At 48.5% G+C, this 18,920-nt stretch overlaps 1 protein-coding gene across 1 annotated transcript; it reads right to left on the minus strand.

Moving 5' to 3' along the window:
* Positions 1-716: 716 nt before the first annotated feature.
* On the minus strand, positions 717-1,379 carry LOC101827562 (claudin-22). The gene has a single exon (XM_040731739.1). It carries the CDS (start codon positions 1,377-1,379, stop codon positions 717-719), a length of 663 nt encoding a protein of 220 aa, XP_040587673.1.
* Between the last annotated feature and the right edge of the window lie 17,541 nt (positions 1,380-18,920).

Genomic DNA, 18,920 nt, shown 5'->3' on the forward strand with positions numbered 1-18,920 from the left:
TTCCACTGTATGTCCCCAACTTTGTCATTTGTAACTGAACACAGACGTTTCCGTTCTGACAAATGAACTGAGAGAATCTACATAACAAGAAAAAAAATCTCTCTGGAATTTTTTTTTTCCTTTTTAAATTTGAAGCTTTTTGAGTAAAGAGATGAGGGCAGAAAGCGGCTACCACTTAAGAAGAGTAAAGGCCCACCACGCTCCGGTGGTCCACCCAGAGCATCCGGCCACATCCAAATTCCCAGCATCCTCGTAGAGTTCAGTAGGCCCCTGGGGATGGTCAAACAAGAGCAGAGTCACCACGGAGATGACTTTGGTGCCTGTCTTACCCTGTGGCTCTCCTAATACTTAAAAGTGGAGACTGTTATTATTCTCTTTAGGACATGGAAAGTAATTATCCTCTCCAGCCACAAACAGCAGCACAGCTTTCTCACATTGTGAATCCACCAAAGCCCTGGACTGACTGAACAACCTCCAGCACACACTGGGTTAAATATGCAAACCAATGACAGGATTTTTTTACACCTAGTGACAAACACATAATGTTTGTTGTCATAACTTCCCTGTAGATAGACTTCCTTTCGTCCCTCAGATTTGAGAGGCAAACCCCTAGTATAGACCAAAAGAAAAAAAAATGTGAGCAGCACAATTTAGTTACACAACAGAGACCCTTTTGTCATCCGTGATGAGGGACACGACTGGGCCCTGCTGGCGGCTTACACTTTAGGTTGTGCAGTTCCGTTTTCCAGGTATGCATCGTGGTCTTGCAATCCTGTGGCTGCGTAGCGGCCCGAGGCTGGAGTTGCTGGGCTTGAGCAGGCTGCACAGTGAAGCAGACACCCTCCTAGCACGAGGCAGAAGCCAGCAAACCAGCCGAGGAAAAGGGCCTCCCCAAACTCCCACCTGGGCACAATCTCAGGCAGGGTCTCATCCCAGAACTCCTGCACTGTCACGTGGGCCACCCAGGAGACAGGAACCAGGACCATCACGCCCGAAGTCCAGAGCAGGAGCCCTCCCAGGATGAGCAGTCGCCTCTTCAGACCCTTCTGGGTCTCTCCAAGCCTCAGGCAGTCCAGGCTGCAGCCAGAGGCCAGCAGCCCCAGCAGCCCCAGCCCATTGGACAGAGACATCAAGACCCTGGAGATCTGGAGTTCGGCTGGCAAGGCCAGGAAGGAGTCAAAGTCCTTGCATTGCCTCCCCACTTCCTCCTGGATGACGCAGGATTGCCAGAGCCCCATGGTCCAGGTTTCCATCTCGTTCAGCTCCAGGTTGAGGTTCTTCCAGTGTGGCAGATGCGTTGTAATGATGGCTAGAGCCCATCCCAGCAGTGAGAGTGAAAGCCCTACGGACTGTATGGCCGTTCTGAAGAGGAAAGCCATTGGGGCAGATGTTGCAACTCAGCTACTCTAGAGCACCTGCCGCACTGTGTGGTTGGCAGTAGTGTGATGGTCTTGATTCTATGCTGCCTGAATATAAGCTTTGGTCATTAACTCTCTGGGCGCTCTGAAATACGTTTTTGTTCCTCTTGAATATAGTGTTTCATGTAAAGGGTAAAGGACTCTGTTAAAAACTATGAGTTAGGCTGTCTGATAAGGATTTGATCTGCTACCTTCCAATTTGCTTGGTAAAATTACATCCCCAATGCTTGACGGGTATAAGTCTAAAGATGAACAAAGAGGTCTCTATGACCCCTCACCCTAACGTACAACAGAAATCTTTGTGCTTCAGTATGGATTAATTAGATTTTAAGTGGTGATAAAAAGGTCGGCTCTTTCTGCAACAGGACCTCATTGTAATAGCTGCATCTGAGATTTCAGGGATGCAGAAGAAGGCCTTGTAAAGAAAGGTAGACTGTTTCCCTATAATCTCTCTTCTCCTCAGAGTCCCTTAACCTAAACAGGAGCTGGGCCCATGTTCCTGAGTGTCACATGGATTCACTCAGGACTTGGCAGGAAGATTTCCTCAGATTCCTTTGAAAGCTAGAGCCTGGTTCACCACGTTAATTAAAATGAAAATGATCTGGGTTGGTGCCCAGAGAAACTCAGGGAGGAGAGGGGCATTGTGGGAAACTCCATTGTCCATCCTCATTAGACACCAGGTGAAGCCTGATGTCTCCAGCAGCAGTTTATTGCCCAGAGCTGAGCTCCCCTTGCCCTTTCAACTACAAAGGCAGAGATGCTGCAGGCACGAAGGCGCCTGTCGGTTTCAAAAGTCTGGTATGAGAATAATAGCCACGATGGGGCTGACCTTTGAGGCTTCATCTTGTTGTTTTGGTTCAGGCCACACCTTGAGAGCATACCTCAGGCGAGCATGACCCCTCAAAGAACACTGGGCCTCCTCCCAGGACAAAAGGCCGCATGCTCCAGATTCCCAGCCTTGTTCCATCTCTGGCCGGGCCCAGCCCCTCTCTCAGAGCCTGCAGCCTGGATGAGTATAGCTCAGCGACGAAAAACCACTGTGCTTCATGGAGCACAGAACAAGACGCAGTTTATGGCCAGAGAAAATCATTCATGACACTGACACGGATTCCAAGCCCCAGGAACCTGAATAATTTTAGAGTGTGGTGTTCTCTTTCTCTCTTTCTTTCTTTTTTCTTTCTTCCTTCCTTTCTTTCTTTCTTTCTCTTTCTTCCTTCCTTCCTTCCTTTTTCCTTCCTTCTTTCTTTCTCTTTCTTCCTATCTTTTTTTCATTCAGCTTATCTATTAAAAGTTGTCAGACTAAAGGTATAGCTCAGCGGTGGAGTCCTTGACAGATGTGCAAAGGGCCCTAGGTTCCGTCCCCAGCACTTCAAAATTAGGTTTGCCAACACGTGACTTTTTTCCTTCATCGATGCTAGGTTCAGTCCCAGCACCAAACACACTCAACAAGCACTCTACCTGTAAGCTGTCCCAACTATAGTTTCCTTATTTTTGTAGATTTTCTGAATCCCTTAAGCTAGGTCGATGTTCTCTGGGTGATGAGGCAAGCACTGCGTGTACTCATAGAGTCACATGATCCGGAAAGGGCCGGCTCTGGGCCTGGGGCCTGTCACCAAGAGATGGGATAAGACAGAGCTCAGAGTTTCTTTGCGGAGACTGGCAGGATGAGGGAGGTCTGAACAACAACCACTGATGGGGACAACCGCTGACGTCACATTGCAAGCATAACGAAAACGGGCTGTTTTGTGAGATAGTGAGCTCTCTGTCCCAAATGTGTCTAAATCAAGGACACCCTGCCTAGGGAAAGCTCTGCTGTGCCGCCGGTTGGACCTGTACAATCTCTATGCACCTTCCGCACTCACGCCTTACAGCTTTGGAAGCAATGTTCACTAAGTATGAGCTGGCCTGGAATTAAGTATCTAAAATGCAGCCAGGAAGGGCGGTGCAGTCCCACAGTGGCCCTATGGGGTCCTCATTTGCATGGGAAAAGATCATTGGCAAACAACTAAATCAGGGGTCCAGGGGAAAATGAAGAGCTTTGAGGCAGGCCAGGTGTTTCAGTGGGTAAAGCTTGAGGACCTGTTATCAAGCTTGAGGCCCAGGGTTCTATCCCCAGGTCCCACATGGTGGAAGGAGAGAGCCAACTTCTGGAAGCTACCCTCTGATCCCCACACCACACACATGTACATAAATAAATACATTTTAATTTATTTTATCTTATTTTTGTGCATATGGGTGTTTTGCCTACAGGTATGTCTGCGCCACACATGTGAGGCCAGAAGAGGGTGTTGGATCGCTCAGAACTGGATTTGCAGGAGGTCGTAAGTCACCATGAGGTGTTGATGCATCAAACCCAGGTCCTCTAGAAGAGCAGCCACTGAGCTTCCCTCCAGGTCCCTCCCCATAAAAAAGAGCTGCGGGACCACAGGCAGAAAGGTCTGCCCCATGGAGGAGCCAGCAAGCGGAAGGGAACCCCAGACACAGGGCCAGGAGAGCCCCCACCTCTAGAGTATGGGTGGAGGGGACACTCACTGTTCCACATGTGTTCATTCTGTCTCGAGGGTGGTGGAGGGGATGGGGGGTGGGAATAATGGGGAGACAGACACATGGACAACAGAAAGAGACAGAGACAGAAGCAGAAGTCACAAAGTCAGCATGCACTGAAAGGGGACATGAACCACCATCCCAGTTGACCAGGCCCTGTCACTTAACATTAAGAATCACATGCCAGGAGAAGCACCCAGTCCAGGGCATAGATAAACATGCCGTAGCAAACCATCCTAACACGCTGTTATTTAAAGCAAACCATCCCAATACGTTGTTATTTAAGACAATCATCTCCATGCGTCTTGTGATTCTGCCATTTGAGTGACACTTGAGGACACAAAGGTACTGAAAGAGGCTAGGTGTGGTGGCGCCCACCTTTATTTAGTCCCAAGGCTTGCCAGGCAGATACAGGCTGAGCTCAGTGAGTTTGAGGTCAGCTCGGTCTATGCAGTGAATTCCAGGCAGGTCAAGGCTACATAGCGTCTCAGAAAAAAAGACAATTAGAAGCCTGCGTTGCTCATGACTGATGGATGTAGGTAGGTCTGTTAAAATGTAAGAAAATACCGGAGACCAGTTTAAAAGAGGGAAGGAAGAACATTTAGTGGAGCAGCCTGTGGCCTCAGTACCCCTCAGGTAGAAGCAGGAGGATTCTGGCTTTGAGGCCGGACTTTGGGTCCACATAGTAAGTGCCTGTCAATAAAATAGGGAGGGGAAAAATATTCTGACTTAGTTCTGATCGCTTGGCCCGCTGCTCTGGTACCTGCAGTGAACCAGCACCTTACAGTGAGAGCAGCTGGAACTCAGAAGAGCAAGGGTGCCCTAGGAATGTAGGCTGCAGGGGTGGCGGGCAAGGGTGCCCCAGGAACGTAGGCTGCAGGGGGTGGCGGGCAAGGGTGCCCTGGGTGCTGAGGCTGCAGGGGTGGTGGGCAAGGGTGCCCTGGGTGCTGAGGCTACAGGGGTGGCGGGCAAGGGTGCCCTGGGTGCTGAGGCTACAGGGGTGGCAGGCAAGGGTGCCCCAGGAACGTAGGCTGCAGGGGGTGACGGGCAAGGGTGCCCCAGGAACGTAGGCTGCAGGGGGTGGCGGGCAAGGGTGCCCCAGGAACGTAGGCTGCAGGGGGTGGCGGGCAAGGGTGCCCCAGGAACGTAGGCTGCAGGGGTGGCGGGCAAGGGTGCCTCAGGAACGTAGGCTGCAGGGGGTGGCGGGCAAGGGTGCCCTGGGTGCTGAGGCTGCAGGGGTGGCAGGCAAGGGTGCCCTGGGTGCTGAGGCTGCGGTGAGCAACAGGGTGTTTAATAACAGGTTCCAGGATTTCAATATAGAGGTAATTAAGAACCTGGAAAGGTTATAAGCAAGCGTGTGACTTGATCACATGTAATTTTACAAACTAAATTGTAAAGGGTTCCCAGGGTGCTTATTTGTATCACCCGAGATCCAAAGGCCACAACCAAACTGTCTACAGACAAGCTGTGGCCTGACTGATGCTCAAAGTGCCTAGCCTTGGGAAGGCGGGCTCTGTACTCCCATTCGTACAGCTGGCAGCAGTGGTCCTGTTAACAGGGACGGGGGCACTAGGAGAGCGAGACTACAGAGCGGGCACAAGACAGCATCGGAGAGCTGTAGATTCTAAGGTCGAAGGGAAGGTGAAACCTCCTGTTGCCAGAGTAACCCTTTAGAAAACAATCCCTCCATGTTGAGATGGCAAGTAAAAGCACTGGCCATCAAACCTGACAGCCTGAGTCCAATCCTCAGAACCACAGGGTAAAGGGAGAGAATTGACTCCTACAAGTTGTTCTCTGGCTTGTACACACATGGTATGTGATATGTTCACACATATGTACACACGTTACAAGATAGATAGATAGTAGGTAATTAGATAAATGATAGAAATGACAGATGATAGGTAGGTAAGTAAATAATAGATTGTAGATAGGTAGATAAACAGGCAGATGGACAGATATAAAAATGAAAAATAAATAAAATATAATTCCTCCAGCTCTAGGGATCCAAGTCTACCATTCCATGGTGTGTGTTCCAGCACTGGGCCAGGTCACAGGTCAGGATAAAGTCTCTGTCATGGTTGGAGACCTAGCAGAAGGATGTCACAATGGAGTCAGCAATAGGAAAGGCCATTTTACACCTCTGTGGCCAGCACCTTAGGCGTGCCCTCGCCACAAGGGCTGCCCTTTCTCCCAGTCACTTTGACATGTCAAAGAAGACAAAGGGATTCTCCCTGCCGAACACAACTCCATGTGATTAAAGAAAGCCTATAGTTCCAGAGACTGAAGCAGGAGGAACACCGGAGCCCAGGTGCTGCAGGCCAGCCTGGTCCAGACAGCAACACCCTGTCAACAAAAAGGGAAAGAAAAAACGAAAAGCTATAGGCTATTTTGTTTTTAGTATATTCTTATTCTAGTAAACTAATTCTCAGCGCATTCATAAGGCCAAGCAAGGCTCCTTGGAAGCTTCCAACCTACAGTACCATGCCTTGGGTTGTATGTGTACTCATCAATGTCTGTGCAGTGGATGGATCTGATGGCTCATTCTAGAATAAGGACAGACTGCCAACACCATGGATGCTGTGCCCAGGGCCATACCGATGATGACACCAGCTGTCCCTGCACATCTGATGATACCAGCTGCAATAGGGTAGGAAACACTGCTAAGGCCTCTTGGATTGCAAACAAGATCATCCTATTGCAGGGTTGGTGGACACAGACATCCCTGAGGTCTAGGGGAAAGACTAGAAAGTGCAGAACACCTCTGTGTTCACAGCATACTGATGATGTTTTTGTAGTGTTCTGCAAAGAACACCTAGGAGTTGAAACCTAAATTGTTTGCAAAGAACATATACGGTGAAAAAAGTAAATCTGTGAAATACAAAAAAAAGATGAGTGCCTGGTCTGAACTCCCTTCTGTCAACCACCATTGCAGGTAGTGATTGTGAAAGCACCTTTTGCGCGACAGACACTACTCAGACACCTTGAGTACCAGTTGTCTAAAGCACAGAAGGGCCAAGTCACTTGCAAATGGCGTCAGAGGTGTGTCCAGACCTTTGAAACCCAAGCATGAATTCCCCGCTAAGGAAACCGCCCAAGGGGCTCATTCCAAGTACCCTCGGGTTCCCTACCCCCGAAGAGCTGGGCATTGAGAACCCTGGGTGGTGGGTTCTGCCACAGTCAGCAGCATAAGCATTGCCACAGTGGTCCATCTCAGCTGACTGGGAGCGAGGAACAGGGACACAGCCGTCACCATGAGAGGGTATTGTCACACAGAGACCATGGATACAGGTAACTTCTAGGCATGCACCTTGATAAAATGAAGTAAAATAATTAAGAAGTGTCAAGGTGTGTGTGTGTGTGTGTGTCTGTGTGTCTGTGTGTCTGTGTGTCTGTGTGTAAGGTTGTCTTCAGGCATCAGGCTCAAAACCAACTACTTCTTTTGAGACAGGGCCTCTAGTTAGCCTGGAGCCCACCAATTAGGCTCGACTGGTTGGCCGACTGAGTTGGAGGCATCCTCCTGTCTCCACATCCCCCGCTCCAGAGTGACCAGTACACACCATCACTCCCAGCATTTCTGGGGCTCGAACTCAGGTCCCTTATGCTTATGCAGCAAGAACTTGACTAAACCTGTCTCTCCAGCCCAAGAAGTGATGATTTGAAAATTTAAAACTCATTGTTTTAGTGTAACTTAAACACGTTTATATATAATTCAGCATTTAATGATGGCTGTGTTCAACAACCATCTCCCAGTATCCCCAAGTCCTTCAGCAGCTGGTCAAGATGAGACAGATCCAAACATCACTGTGATGGGCCCATGTGTTGCAAATCAGTGTCACCAGGGAGCCGGGGCTGGATTCTACAGGTTAGAAAACACCTCTAATGAATCCCAAGCACATCAAGATTGACCTTGGGGGTACCACGGTCCTTAGGCTCACTGCCTGGAGCTCAGGTCTCAGAACCCTTGGGATCTACCATCCAGTCAGCATACCCACTAAAGCTGGCCTCAGTGGCAAGTCAAAAGCAGAATGGGTTTGTCGGTCTCAGGCAGAGCCAGGGCAAGACTGGCTAGTGGCACTCTGTCGGCTTCCAGCCTGTGAAACTCCTTCTCGATTTGCGTTGTTTCTCTCTAGGGTTATCTGAAACTGATGAGGCTCCTCGTGGTCTGTCCCAGGTCTCCAAAATGTGCCAGCTTGTCTCCAAGGCTGGGAATGTTAGTGGTTAGGAGAGAAAACAAAACAAAACACATATGCTACCTTTAAACCCGTTTATCACGTACTTTCATTGGTTAGTTCAGCTTATAGCTAGTCTGTGTATTGAGATAGATAGATACATAGATAGATAGAGATGATACATAGATGTAATGTATATATGGTATGTGCGTGTATATGTATATGTGTATGTATATGTATATGTGGTCTGCATATATACGTATATAAAATGACTCAAAAGAATAATACCCCAGGGCTGAGGAGATGGTTCAGTGAGTCAGAGAGCCTGCTGTTCAAGCCTGAGGACCCCAGTTCAAAACTCCAGCATTCACATAAAAGGCCCAACATGTCTGCTTGAACCTGTAAGTGCACATTGGAGGTTGCTTTATTCCATGATACAAACACGGTCATCACCTGCATCTGACAGAGAAGGAACTGGAGTTTTAAATGAGACAACTGACTGGCTTGGGAACAGTATAACACAGAGACAAGTCCTGGCCTGTTCGTCTCTAGCTTAATCTTTTACATCTGTGGTCATTGTCACAATAGCTTCACCACTTGGTCTTAAAGCTTGCCTGCTACTCATTTTCTATGGTGATTTCTTGGACCGTAGTCAGAACTCCAAGTGTGTCCTCCAGCCATGGGCACTGACATCGTGAGAAGCATCTGCTGGCTTTGCAAATGTAAAGTCAGAAACTGTGATGGAAACGGGCTTTAAGGGGATTATGAGAATTCTCCTAACTCGGGACACAGTCTCCACCCATTCCACAAATAGAAGTGAAAAGACCTCCTGCTCGGGATTAACTGGGCTCTTTACCTTGTAAATCCTTTCTAAATATTAACCTAGGCTCTCAGTTCTCTAGCTAAGCTAATTTCCAGTTAACAGATGGGGAAATCATCACAAGCCAGACTAGAGAATCAGCCTTTAACACCTACTCTTATCGAGATGGGTGTCTAGTGACTCATGGGATCCCAGAGGCAGCAGATGCCCCAGACACCCAAGTCTGAAAAGCTAGGAGAAGTCCAGGGTCAGAATTGAGCTGTGGCCTCGGGCCGTGGATTCCTGGGCTCTTCTCACTCTTTTGTAAGGTGTGGACTCAGGAGGAATCCACGGCCCCACGTAAGCCTGACCAGCACAGCATTTGTACTCTTCTCCAGGTCAGAGACCAAATTCACACAAATATCAGCCAAGCACATACTGGACCATATGCTGGGCATGGTAGTAGAGGACTTGGGAGTTAGGATCATAGGGTTTTGGACAGCACAAACAGGATCCAAAGGCAAGGCCATGGTGGGGCCCGACCAGGGGCCACTGTGGAGAGCCTACCTACCTTCCATGTCTACTGTGACCTACCATGAGCCTTGGGACCTTAGACTACTAAACATTCTCCAGCCAAAACTGAACAGTAGGGGCTTCTGAATCTCCCACCCCAAGTGTGCATTGGGCCCCTGAATGTACTTGACTCACACACGTCCCGGGAGTCCACACTCCGTAAATGAAGATGTTACCGCCTGGCATCACCACAGGCCACTCGATTCTGACTTTCTAACTCAGCCAAAGAGACCTGCTGTAGGAAACCTCTAGTGTTGCCTACAGTCATCCAGCAAGTGTTACTGTGTACATATATGGTGCACTATGTGCTCTGAAGAGGGTGCATGTGTGTGTAAACAGATCTTTCACATCACTGCTTTGTGTCACATGGAAACACGATCAGTTTGGGTAAAAAGAAAGTACATAATCGGATGGCTAAATGAAACCACCTAAGAGAAAGAATTGAAATGAGTGCCTACGAGCCTCCATATCTGTCTTAGTTGGCTGTAGCCCCCAGGATGGCACAGAGTAGAGTCATCTCAGAAGGGAGTCTCACAGGAAGGATTCCCTGGATCAGATTGACCTATGTGCATGTCTGGTGGGGATTGTCTTATTGTTAATGGCTGTAGTGCCCAGTCCTTGGGCTGGTGGTCCTAGAATGTAAGAAAACTAGCAAAGCAGGAGACAGTGAGCAGCATAGCTGTGTGGTTTTTGTTTGTTGCCTTTTATTTTTACGTGTCTGTGTGAGTTTAAGTGTCCTGCATCAGCACAGGACCCAAGGAGCAGACAGTGTCATCAGATCCTCTAGAACTGGAGTTATAGATGGAGGCGAGCAATCAGGTGGTGCTGGAACTTGAACCCGGGTCCTCTGGAAGAGCAGCTAATGCTCTTAACCACTGAACCATCTCTCCAGCCTCATCCCCTATGATTTCTGCTTCAAGTTTCTACTTGAGTCCCTGCCCTGATTTCCCTCAATGAGGAGCTATAACCTGGAAGTGTAAGCCAAATAAACCCATTCCGCCTCTAAGTTGCTTTTGATCAAAATGCTTTATCCCAGCAATAGGAAGGAAGCTAGAGCAGCACCCACGTTGGGTTCCTCAGATGCACCACCCTAGCCTGTCAAGCATTGCTAGGTATCCTTGGAGACAGAAGAGGGGAAGCACTGTCTCAACTGCTCCTCGATTCAGCAAGCCTCGAAGGTCCTGGGACATAATGGAGGAATTCAGATTGCATGCCCTGCTGACCTTTCTGAACACTTGTGGGGGAAATCCCCTGAAGCAGCCCACTGCTCCAGGACCAGCCCGGGACTCTGGCAGATGTACAGTTCCACACAAAGCAATGCAGAGCTGCCCAGCATTGTGCATCTGGCTTAGGGACTGGAGGGGAGCACAGGTTCCCCCACCCCATCCAGGTTCACTTGCTGCTGCAGGAACACCTGTATCCGCAGACACAGCGCTCTTTGTTCTCTCCACGGGTGACTCCATGTCTGTTTCCTGAGAACAGTACATTAAGGAAGGCCAAAGGTTTCACTCTTCCATTTCACTGCAAAAGAAATCAGGCACTGCGGTGGTGTTTTCTGTGACAGCCTCCTCCTTCGCAAATGCATCACCTGTAACACATCTGCTTCCTATTATTCAGAAACAGCATCCCAGAGCAACAGACCCTACCTAGCCATGGGGGGGGGGGTTGGTCATTAGGGCTCAAACCCACCAGCCACAGAGCTGAAAAGAGATACTAGTCCATCCAGGCTACGTTAGCTACTTTCCCGTTGCCATGACCAAACACGCAACAAAAATCAAGATGGAAGAAGGAAGGCTTGCTTGCTCTGGCCTGCAGTTTGAAAGGATGCAGCCCCTCATGATGGAAGAGGCAGGGTGGTGCTGAGGCAGTGAGTGAGGCTGCCTCGTTACATCTCAGTGGACCAGGTAGGGAAGAGCTCAGGCAGGAACCTAACCAAGGTATGACTCACAAGCCCCGCATATGTGGCCCTATGTCTGCCAATTAGACCCATGTGCAAAGGGTATCACAGCGTCTCAAAATGATACCACCGCTGAAGACTGAGTATTAAAAACACTGGCAAGTGCGGAGGAAGACATTTCACATTCAAGACATTACCTTTGAGAATTCAGCCTAATATTCACTTTTAAATGGTATTATTCAGAAGGGTTACAAAGATTTCCACATACCCCTCTAAGCAGAATAGACTCTTTATATATCACAAACTGATGTAAGGGTAGTGTTAAGAAGTTGGGCTCTAGAATCAGAAAGACCTGAGTTCAAAGTGTAAGACTGCTACTTACAACTCTGCAACCCTGGAGAGCTTAACCTGCCTCCTGGTCTATGACAGATAACAGGCCATCAGGAGTCACAAGGTGACTGGGAACACAGGTGGCGGTGTGTGGAATCCCACAACACACAATGGGCTCTTGACAAATGAGCTGCTATTTTTTACCTCTTGTAGTTTGTTTTTCCAACCCACCTTCGAAGAATGTGAAACTTTGATGCTTCCGTAGTTGAGCTCTTTGTTACTGTGCATGACCTGAACCAGACGCCCTTGTCCAAAGCTTTATACGACTTGATTCTTCTAAAACTGGGGGGTTGTACTGTGGAAAGGGCTTGGCAGGCAAGGTCATCCCGACAGCTCGCCTGTGAAACCCATCGTTCCCCCCAAGACGTAACTGAAAGGCCCTGTGTGTCACACTGTCATCGCATGTTGCTGACTCACTGGCCTTGAGGTAAGAGGAACACAGGCTCTGGTCTCTGAGCGTGGTTCTGGTAGCCACTGGCCTCCCCGCCTGCGACCACTGCAGCTCAGAGGCAGGAAGCAGTGCTTTTTGGCGGGTTTTCCCCGGCTCCTGTTGTAGGAGAAGAGATCTCATCAGCACAGAGATCTGTCAGCAAATGCAGGAAGGAAAATTTCACTTTTAAGAGGAGACACGTCCATGAAAGAGATTACCAACATGGAATGCTTTATAGCTATTCCTGAATGTTTTATTTACCCAACCATCCACCCTCCCATCCATCCATCCACCTACCTAGCCATACCCATCTTACCTTCCTCATCATCTACGCATCCACCCATCCATGTATCCAGCAATCCGTCTACCAACCCATTTATCTACCCAGCTTCCATGCATCCACCCATTAATCTGTTCATCCATCTGTCTATCTATTCATCCATATGCGGGTCTGCCAATCCCGCCCTACGTTAAGGCCCTTGTGTTGAGTACTAATGAGAGATCAACATACTTAATGCAAAACTCTGAAATCTAAAATGTTCCAAGATCTCAAGCTTCTTGAATGCTGAGCTGACACTGTATGGTGGTTCCAATGAGAATCTCCCGCAAAGGGTTGGTCCCCAGTTGGTAGAACTATGGGAAGGAATAGGGAAGCATGGCCTTTTGGGGGGAGTTGTGTTACCAAAAGTGGACTTTGAGGTTTCAAAAGGCCATCCCCCCACTCCACTGCCTGCAACTTGCAGATGTGAACTTCCAACTACTTCTCCAACACCATGCCTACTAGCCGGCCACCATGCTCCCTGCCGTGATGATCAGGGACTAATTCTCTGAAACAATTCGGTGCTTTGTCTTGTAAGTTGCCTTGATCCCAATGTCTCTTCACAGCAATAGAACAGCAACTAAGATGCTCGACCGGTAGAAAAATTTCACACTGACCTAATATTATAAGTCTTACACAAAACATAAGTGCAATGAAAATGTTGTACAAAATTAACCTAGCGGTACATAGGTGTCTACATAAAACAAATTAATTTTATATTTAAACCTGGGTCCTACCTCCATGGTATCTCATTATATATAAGCAAATATTCCAGAATTGGAAAATTCCAAGTCAGTTACTTCTGTTCCCACCTGTTTTGGAGTAAGGATACTCAGCTTGAAGTTTTCATACCAGGTATATGACTCATGGGGAGATTGGAGATCTGGGGAAGGGGTCTTCATTGCCAAGTGGCTCATAGACCTCTCAAATGAAGTGCAGGACCCAGTGGAGGTGTTCAGCTTTTGTAAGCATGCCAGGCAGGGGTTTTCTTTGCAGGGGTTTCTCAGAGAACCCCACAAAGCCAAGGGAACTCTGTGGGAGCCCATTTCCCCTAAGCACTGAGGTTGGCGGGCTATGCCCAGCGACCTTCCCGAAAGGTGTGTGACCAGGAATTAATGTCCACAAGTGCAGGTTAACACAGATCGTTCTTGGAGTCTACCCTCAGGGACAAACTCAGGGAGCCTGCATTCACTGAGCACCAACTGTAGGGCTCAAACATGGCACATGTGAAAGAGAGGCCACTGCTTGAAGGAAGGTGGTGAGTCTGCTTAGGCAGCCTTTTACTCCTATCCAAATGTGGCTGGCGACATTCGTTCCTTACGTAGACCTGCTGTAGGCATCTGGTTCTGGATCAGCTCGATGGATTTCAAACCCCAGCATTGATAGAAATGTCAACTAAAGCAAATCCCATCAGGCCCAAATTTTAAAGGCTAAGTAAATAAAGCACACATCCACACTGGTGAAATGTTAAGAAAATACACACTGTCCGACCCTGCTGTTGGCTTGGTAGAAGGTTTTAATGTCTCGAGAAAAGTCACTGGAGGCTGGCAAGATGGCCCAGCAGGTGAGGTCACTTGCCACCAAGTCTGATGGCGTAAGTTTGTTTCCCAGAACCCACATGGTGCAGGCAGAGAACTTTCTCCTATAAGTTTTCCTCTGAGCTCCACAGGCATGCTGTGGCACATGTACACCCAAACACACACAGGCACACATATAAACACACACACACTCACGCACACATCCAATATAACTTTTTAGAAAGACTTTGATTGACAGCAGAGACACCCTGTGGTCATTACCAGAGATGGTATTTGGGCATTGATGCTTTCTTTCTTTTTCTTTTCTTTTTATTGGGGACAGGCAGTGTTTCAAGGTAAGGTCTTACTATGTAGCTCTGGCTGTCCTGGAGCTCACTATGTAGACCAGGCTGGCTTTGAACTCACAGAGATCTGCCTGTCTCTGCCTCTCAAGTGCCGGGAGCAAAGGTGTGCGTCACTATGCCCGGCTAACATTGATATTTTCTAAACTTTGGCTCGTGATGTTTGCCTTACACGTCATGGCCACCTTGCACGTGTCACTTAAACATAACACTCTTGGCCCTGTTCTCTGAGCTGCGGGTCAGTGTGACACAGGAGGGGCAGGCTGCCTCCTTTCTGTTGTGTGCAGAATAGACAAGATTTATACTCCTCTGTCTGTGCCGGGCTGGCATTTGCTGTAAAAGTGAATGAGCAATGGCCTGTTAACTAGTCAGCTAGAAGAAGTTCACAATCACTCCTGGGCAAACAAGAGACAGCCACCACGCGTGCTTTTCCATGAGAGAGTCCAACCAAAGACCAGCTTTATCCTGAGCTATACCCGTGTGCCATGTATCTATCTGAGGTGTAAATACACTAGCTGTTACATACTTCAGTTGAGCAATCACCACCATAGTCAACTTCGGGGCTTCTGCACGGCCCTAAAAAGAAAGTCCCCGGACTACCACGGTTACCAGATTCACCCATAATCCCTAGTCTATGCAGTCACCATTCTGTCTCCAAGAATTACCTATGCTCGTTGTCACAGAACAGGGCCCTACAATGTGTGTTTGACTTCTTTCACTTATCTTCATGTTTTCAAAGTTAGTTGGAGCAGGCACCTTACTCCTTTTGCTACCAATTATCTCATTATATAGGCGTCTGACAGACGATCTGGTCAGTTCTCCTTCTTGGCTATCCTAAACGTTGCTTTTGCACTCTTCTTTGCTGTTCTTTCTTACCCCAGGATTGGCTGTTCCCAGCCTCACCCAAGCCTGCATTCTTCAACACTCTGAAGCCCAGTCTGGTGTCAAACTAGTGATACAGACTGGCCTCAAACTCACAGAGGTTTGCCTGCCTCTGCCTCTGCCTCCCAAGTACTGGGGTTAAAGGCGTGTGCTATTATGCCTGCCTTGCCTTGCTCTTCTGATCTTAGCACCCACTGGGTAGGTCAGAACCTTTCTGCCCTGGTCCATCCACATGTAAGTCTTCTCCTATGGGAAGACAAGGAGGACTGGACCCCAACTCAGGGGTCCCAGGATTTCTTTCTTTCTCTCCCTCCTTCTCCTCTTCCCTTCCCCCAACTCTCTCTCTCTCTCTCTCTCTCTCTCTCTCTCTCTCTCTCTCTCTCTCTCTCTCTCTCTCTCCTTTCCATTCCCTTCTCTCTCCCTCTCTTTCAGTTTCCTCCTCCATACCCCTCCCTGTCTAATACACCCATAGCTGCCATCTCTCATTTGCCTTCCATGACTCCCCTCCCTACCCCAGCTGCCCTCCACAGTCTTGGGAGTGGAGGGGCAGCTCCAGACCTTCGTTATGGTCCTGACACGGTTTCCCTGAAGCTTCGTGGGTTGGGAACTGGCTCTCCAGAATGGTACTGTTGGGAGATGGGGCCCAGTGAGAGATCTGTAGGCCACTGGGGCCTTCTCTCCAGACTCACCAGAGCTTCTTCTCCAGGTCACGGTGTACTGTTGGTTATTCCTTGTTCTAGCTGCTGCTGTCGACTCTCTTACCATGAAGTGCGGCAGCCTAGGAGGCCCTTGCCATCCAGCTACGCCATGCTATGGGAACTTCAAACTACCCAACACAAGCTAAACAAGCCTCTCTCCCTCACGAGTAGCCTGTGCCAGGTACAGCGAAAAAAGCTGACTAATGCCACACCATCCCTCCTTGAACAAACCAAACACTGCAGCATTTCTTCACTGAATTCTGCTTCCCACATCCTGATGCAGGCCATGTCTCTGGCCACACCTGATCATACTCAAACAGCACCTTCCAATCCTAGTTGACATACAAGGTCATGTTGTAACTCTCCAGGGTTGCACAACTGTGGTGCACATCTGGTTTTAATATATGAGGGTAAGGCTGGCTACATCCCATCTCCCACCATCAGTTCTCTAACCCAAGTGCCTGTGTATCTCTCTGGGCATTAGCAGGGGGACCATGAAGAATGCTGGGCTCTGGGAAGGACGGAGAGAGAAGTTGAGAACCAGGCCATTTCCAGACCCTAGACTTTTAAGAAGTTGGCATGGGATGAGGGCCGCTTGTTACTTAACTAAAAATGTCAGTGCTTACATAATTTACGTTTAGCAAGCATCGCTTACACAGTTTACATTTATTTAATGTGTATTTTGTTTTTATTAAGAAAGTTTTCATTTCAAATCACTGAGGATATGCAAAGTTCAAGCTCCCATTCCCGACATGTGCCAGTCCTTTGCCAACCTCAGTGTGTCCATTCCACTGAAAGTGTCCTCACTGTCGCTTTTGAGAAAGGCCATGATGCTCCAGTAGCATCGCTATCAACCCAGAACCAAGGCGTGGAATTCTGCATGAGGACTGACAGTTTCTACACAAATGTACACACAAATGCACGCGTGCGCGCGCGCGCACACACACACACCGAAAGAGGAGAAAACTTCACGCCATAGCTAGGCACAGCAGTTTGCAAACTAGGCCCCACAGATCAAGACTAGCCTACTTGGTTTACATTTATCTATTTGCTTGTTAGTTTGTTTATAGTGTTGCAGCATGTATGCATATGAGTATGGGCACACATTTATCACACTGTGTGTGGAAGTCAGAGGACAACAAACTCTCCCTCCGTCATGTGACATAGGATGAAGTCAGACAGTCAGACTTGGTGGCAGGCACCTTGGCCTGCTAAGACAGCTCTCCAGCCTTGTGATGGTTCATTATTAAATGTTGACTATATGGGGCTAAGGGGTGCACTGTGTCAGGGAAGTATTATTTCTGCCGTGTGTGTGTGTGTGTGTGTGTGTGTGTGTGTGTGTATCAGAGGAAGACATTTGAATAAACAAATTAAAATCCACCTCACAGTGTGGTGGATATCCAATCTGTCCAAAGACCAATCTCTCTCTCTCTTTCTCTCTCTCTTTTCCTCCCTCCCTCCCTGTCTCTCCCTCCCTGTCTCTCTCTCTCTCTGTGTCTCTCACCCCCTTCCTCCCTCTCTCCCTGCCTTCCTCCCTCCTGCTCCCTCCATCTGTCCCACGCCCTTTCATCCCTGTCTCTCTCTCTCTCTCTCTCTCTCTCTCTCTCTCTCTCTCTCTCTCTCTCTCATCTCTGTCTTTCTCTTTTCCCATGAATGAGAACATCTATTTTTTCCTCAAGTATAAGAGCCCCTGGTACTCCGGCTTCTGGACTCAGGGTCTTGTATGCAAACACCAACCCAACCACATGTCCTGCACCTCCTGTTCTGGATCCTCGGTCCTGGACACCAGCTTCCTAGTTCTCTGAATTGTATAGTGTGTATGGCAGGATGCCCTATGTGAACCAGTTTCCAGAACAAATCTTTTCTGCACCCATGTACATAACCTACGGGTTCCACTTCTCGAGATGCCTAACACCACTGTCATCGGGCCACACAACTCTGTCTTCTTATCAAGCCGTTCAGCTCTTTGGAAGACATAACAGTGAGTGGGAGACTTTGCTTAAACTCTTCGGAAGACTGGCAGTGAGTGACCAAGGACATCTGGGGACATCTGGGGACGATCATCTCACTTCTGCCACCCTCCTTTTCCAGCACTTGGGAGGCAGAGACAGGCGGGTCCCTGAGTTTGAGGTCTACAGAGTGAGTTCCAGGACATTCAGCACTACACAGAAAAGCCCTGTCTTGAGAGAGAGGAGAGAGAGAGAGAGAGGGAGAGAGAAAGAGGGAGAGAGGGAGAGAAGGAATGAGAGAGAGAGAGACAGAGAGAGAGAGAGAGAGAGAGAGAGAGAGAGAGAGAGAGAGAGAGAGAGAGAGAGAGAGAGATTAGAAGTGGACTCAAATGAAGTCCAAGGACATCTTTCAGAGCTTAAGAGAAAAGACATAGCACAGGTTAGGTGACAATTCCAGCAGTCACCAGATGGAGAGATGGAGAAAAAAGTCACGCTTTTAAAGTTAGGAATGAAATACAAACAGACAGATTATTAAGGAAGAAAAAACAAGGGCCAGAGAGATGGCCCCGTGGTTAAAACACTTGTTACTCTTCCAGAACCCTGATTCAGTTCCCAGCACCTTCACGGCAGCTCACAGCCATCTGTAACCCCAGCCCCAGGGGTATCTGACGCCTACTTCTGGTCTTCATGGGTGCCAGACACCCACGTGGTATCACATACATACATATAGGCTAAATGCCCACACACCTAAAAACAAAATGGATGTTTGAAAACAAGGAAAAGCACTCTCAAGAATGACAGAGGGGTAGTGAGCGAAGGAGAGCCCAAAAGCATTGGTCCACGTAGTGTGGTCTTTTCTAGTTCCCTCTCTCTCTCCCCCCTCTCTCTGTCTCTGTCTCTCTCTGTCTCTCTCTCTCAGTCTCCCTCTCTCTCTCCCTCTCTCTGTCTCTGTCTCTCTGTCTCTGTTTCTGTC

Source organism: Mesocricetus auratus, unplaced genomic scaffold (assembly GCF_017639785.1).
Source record: "Mesocricetus auratus isolate SY011 unplaced genomic scaffold, BCM_Maur_2.0 Super-Scaffold_100026, whole genome shotgun sequence".
NCBI classification, from domain to species: domain Eukaryota; kingdom Metazoa; phylum Chordata; class Mammalia; order Rodentia; family Cricetidae; genus Mesocricetus; species Mesocricetus auratus.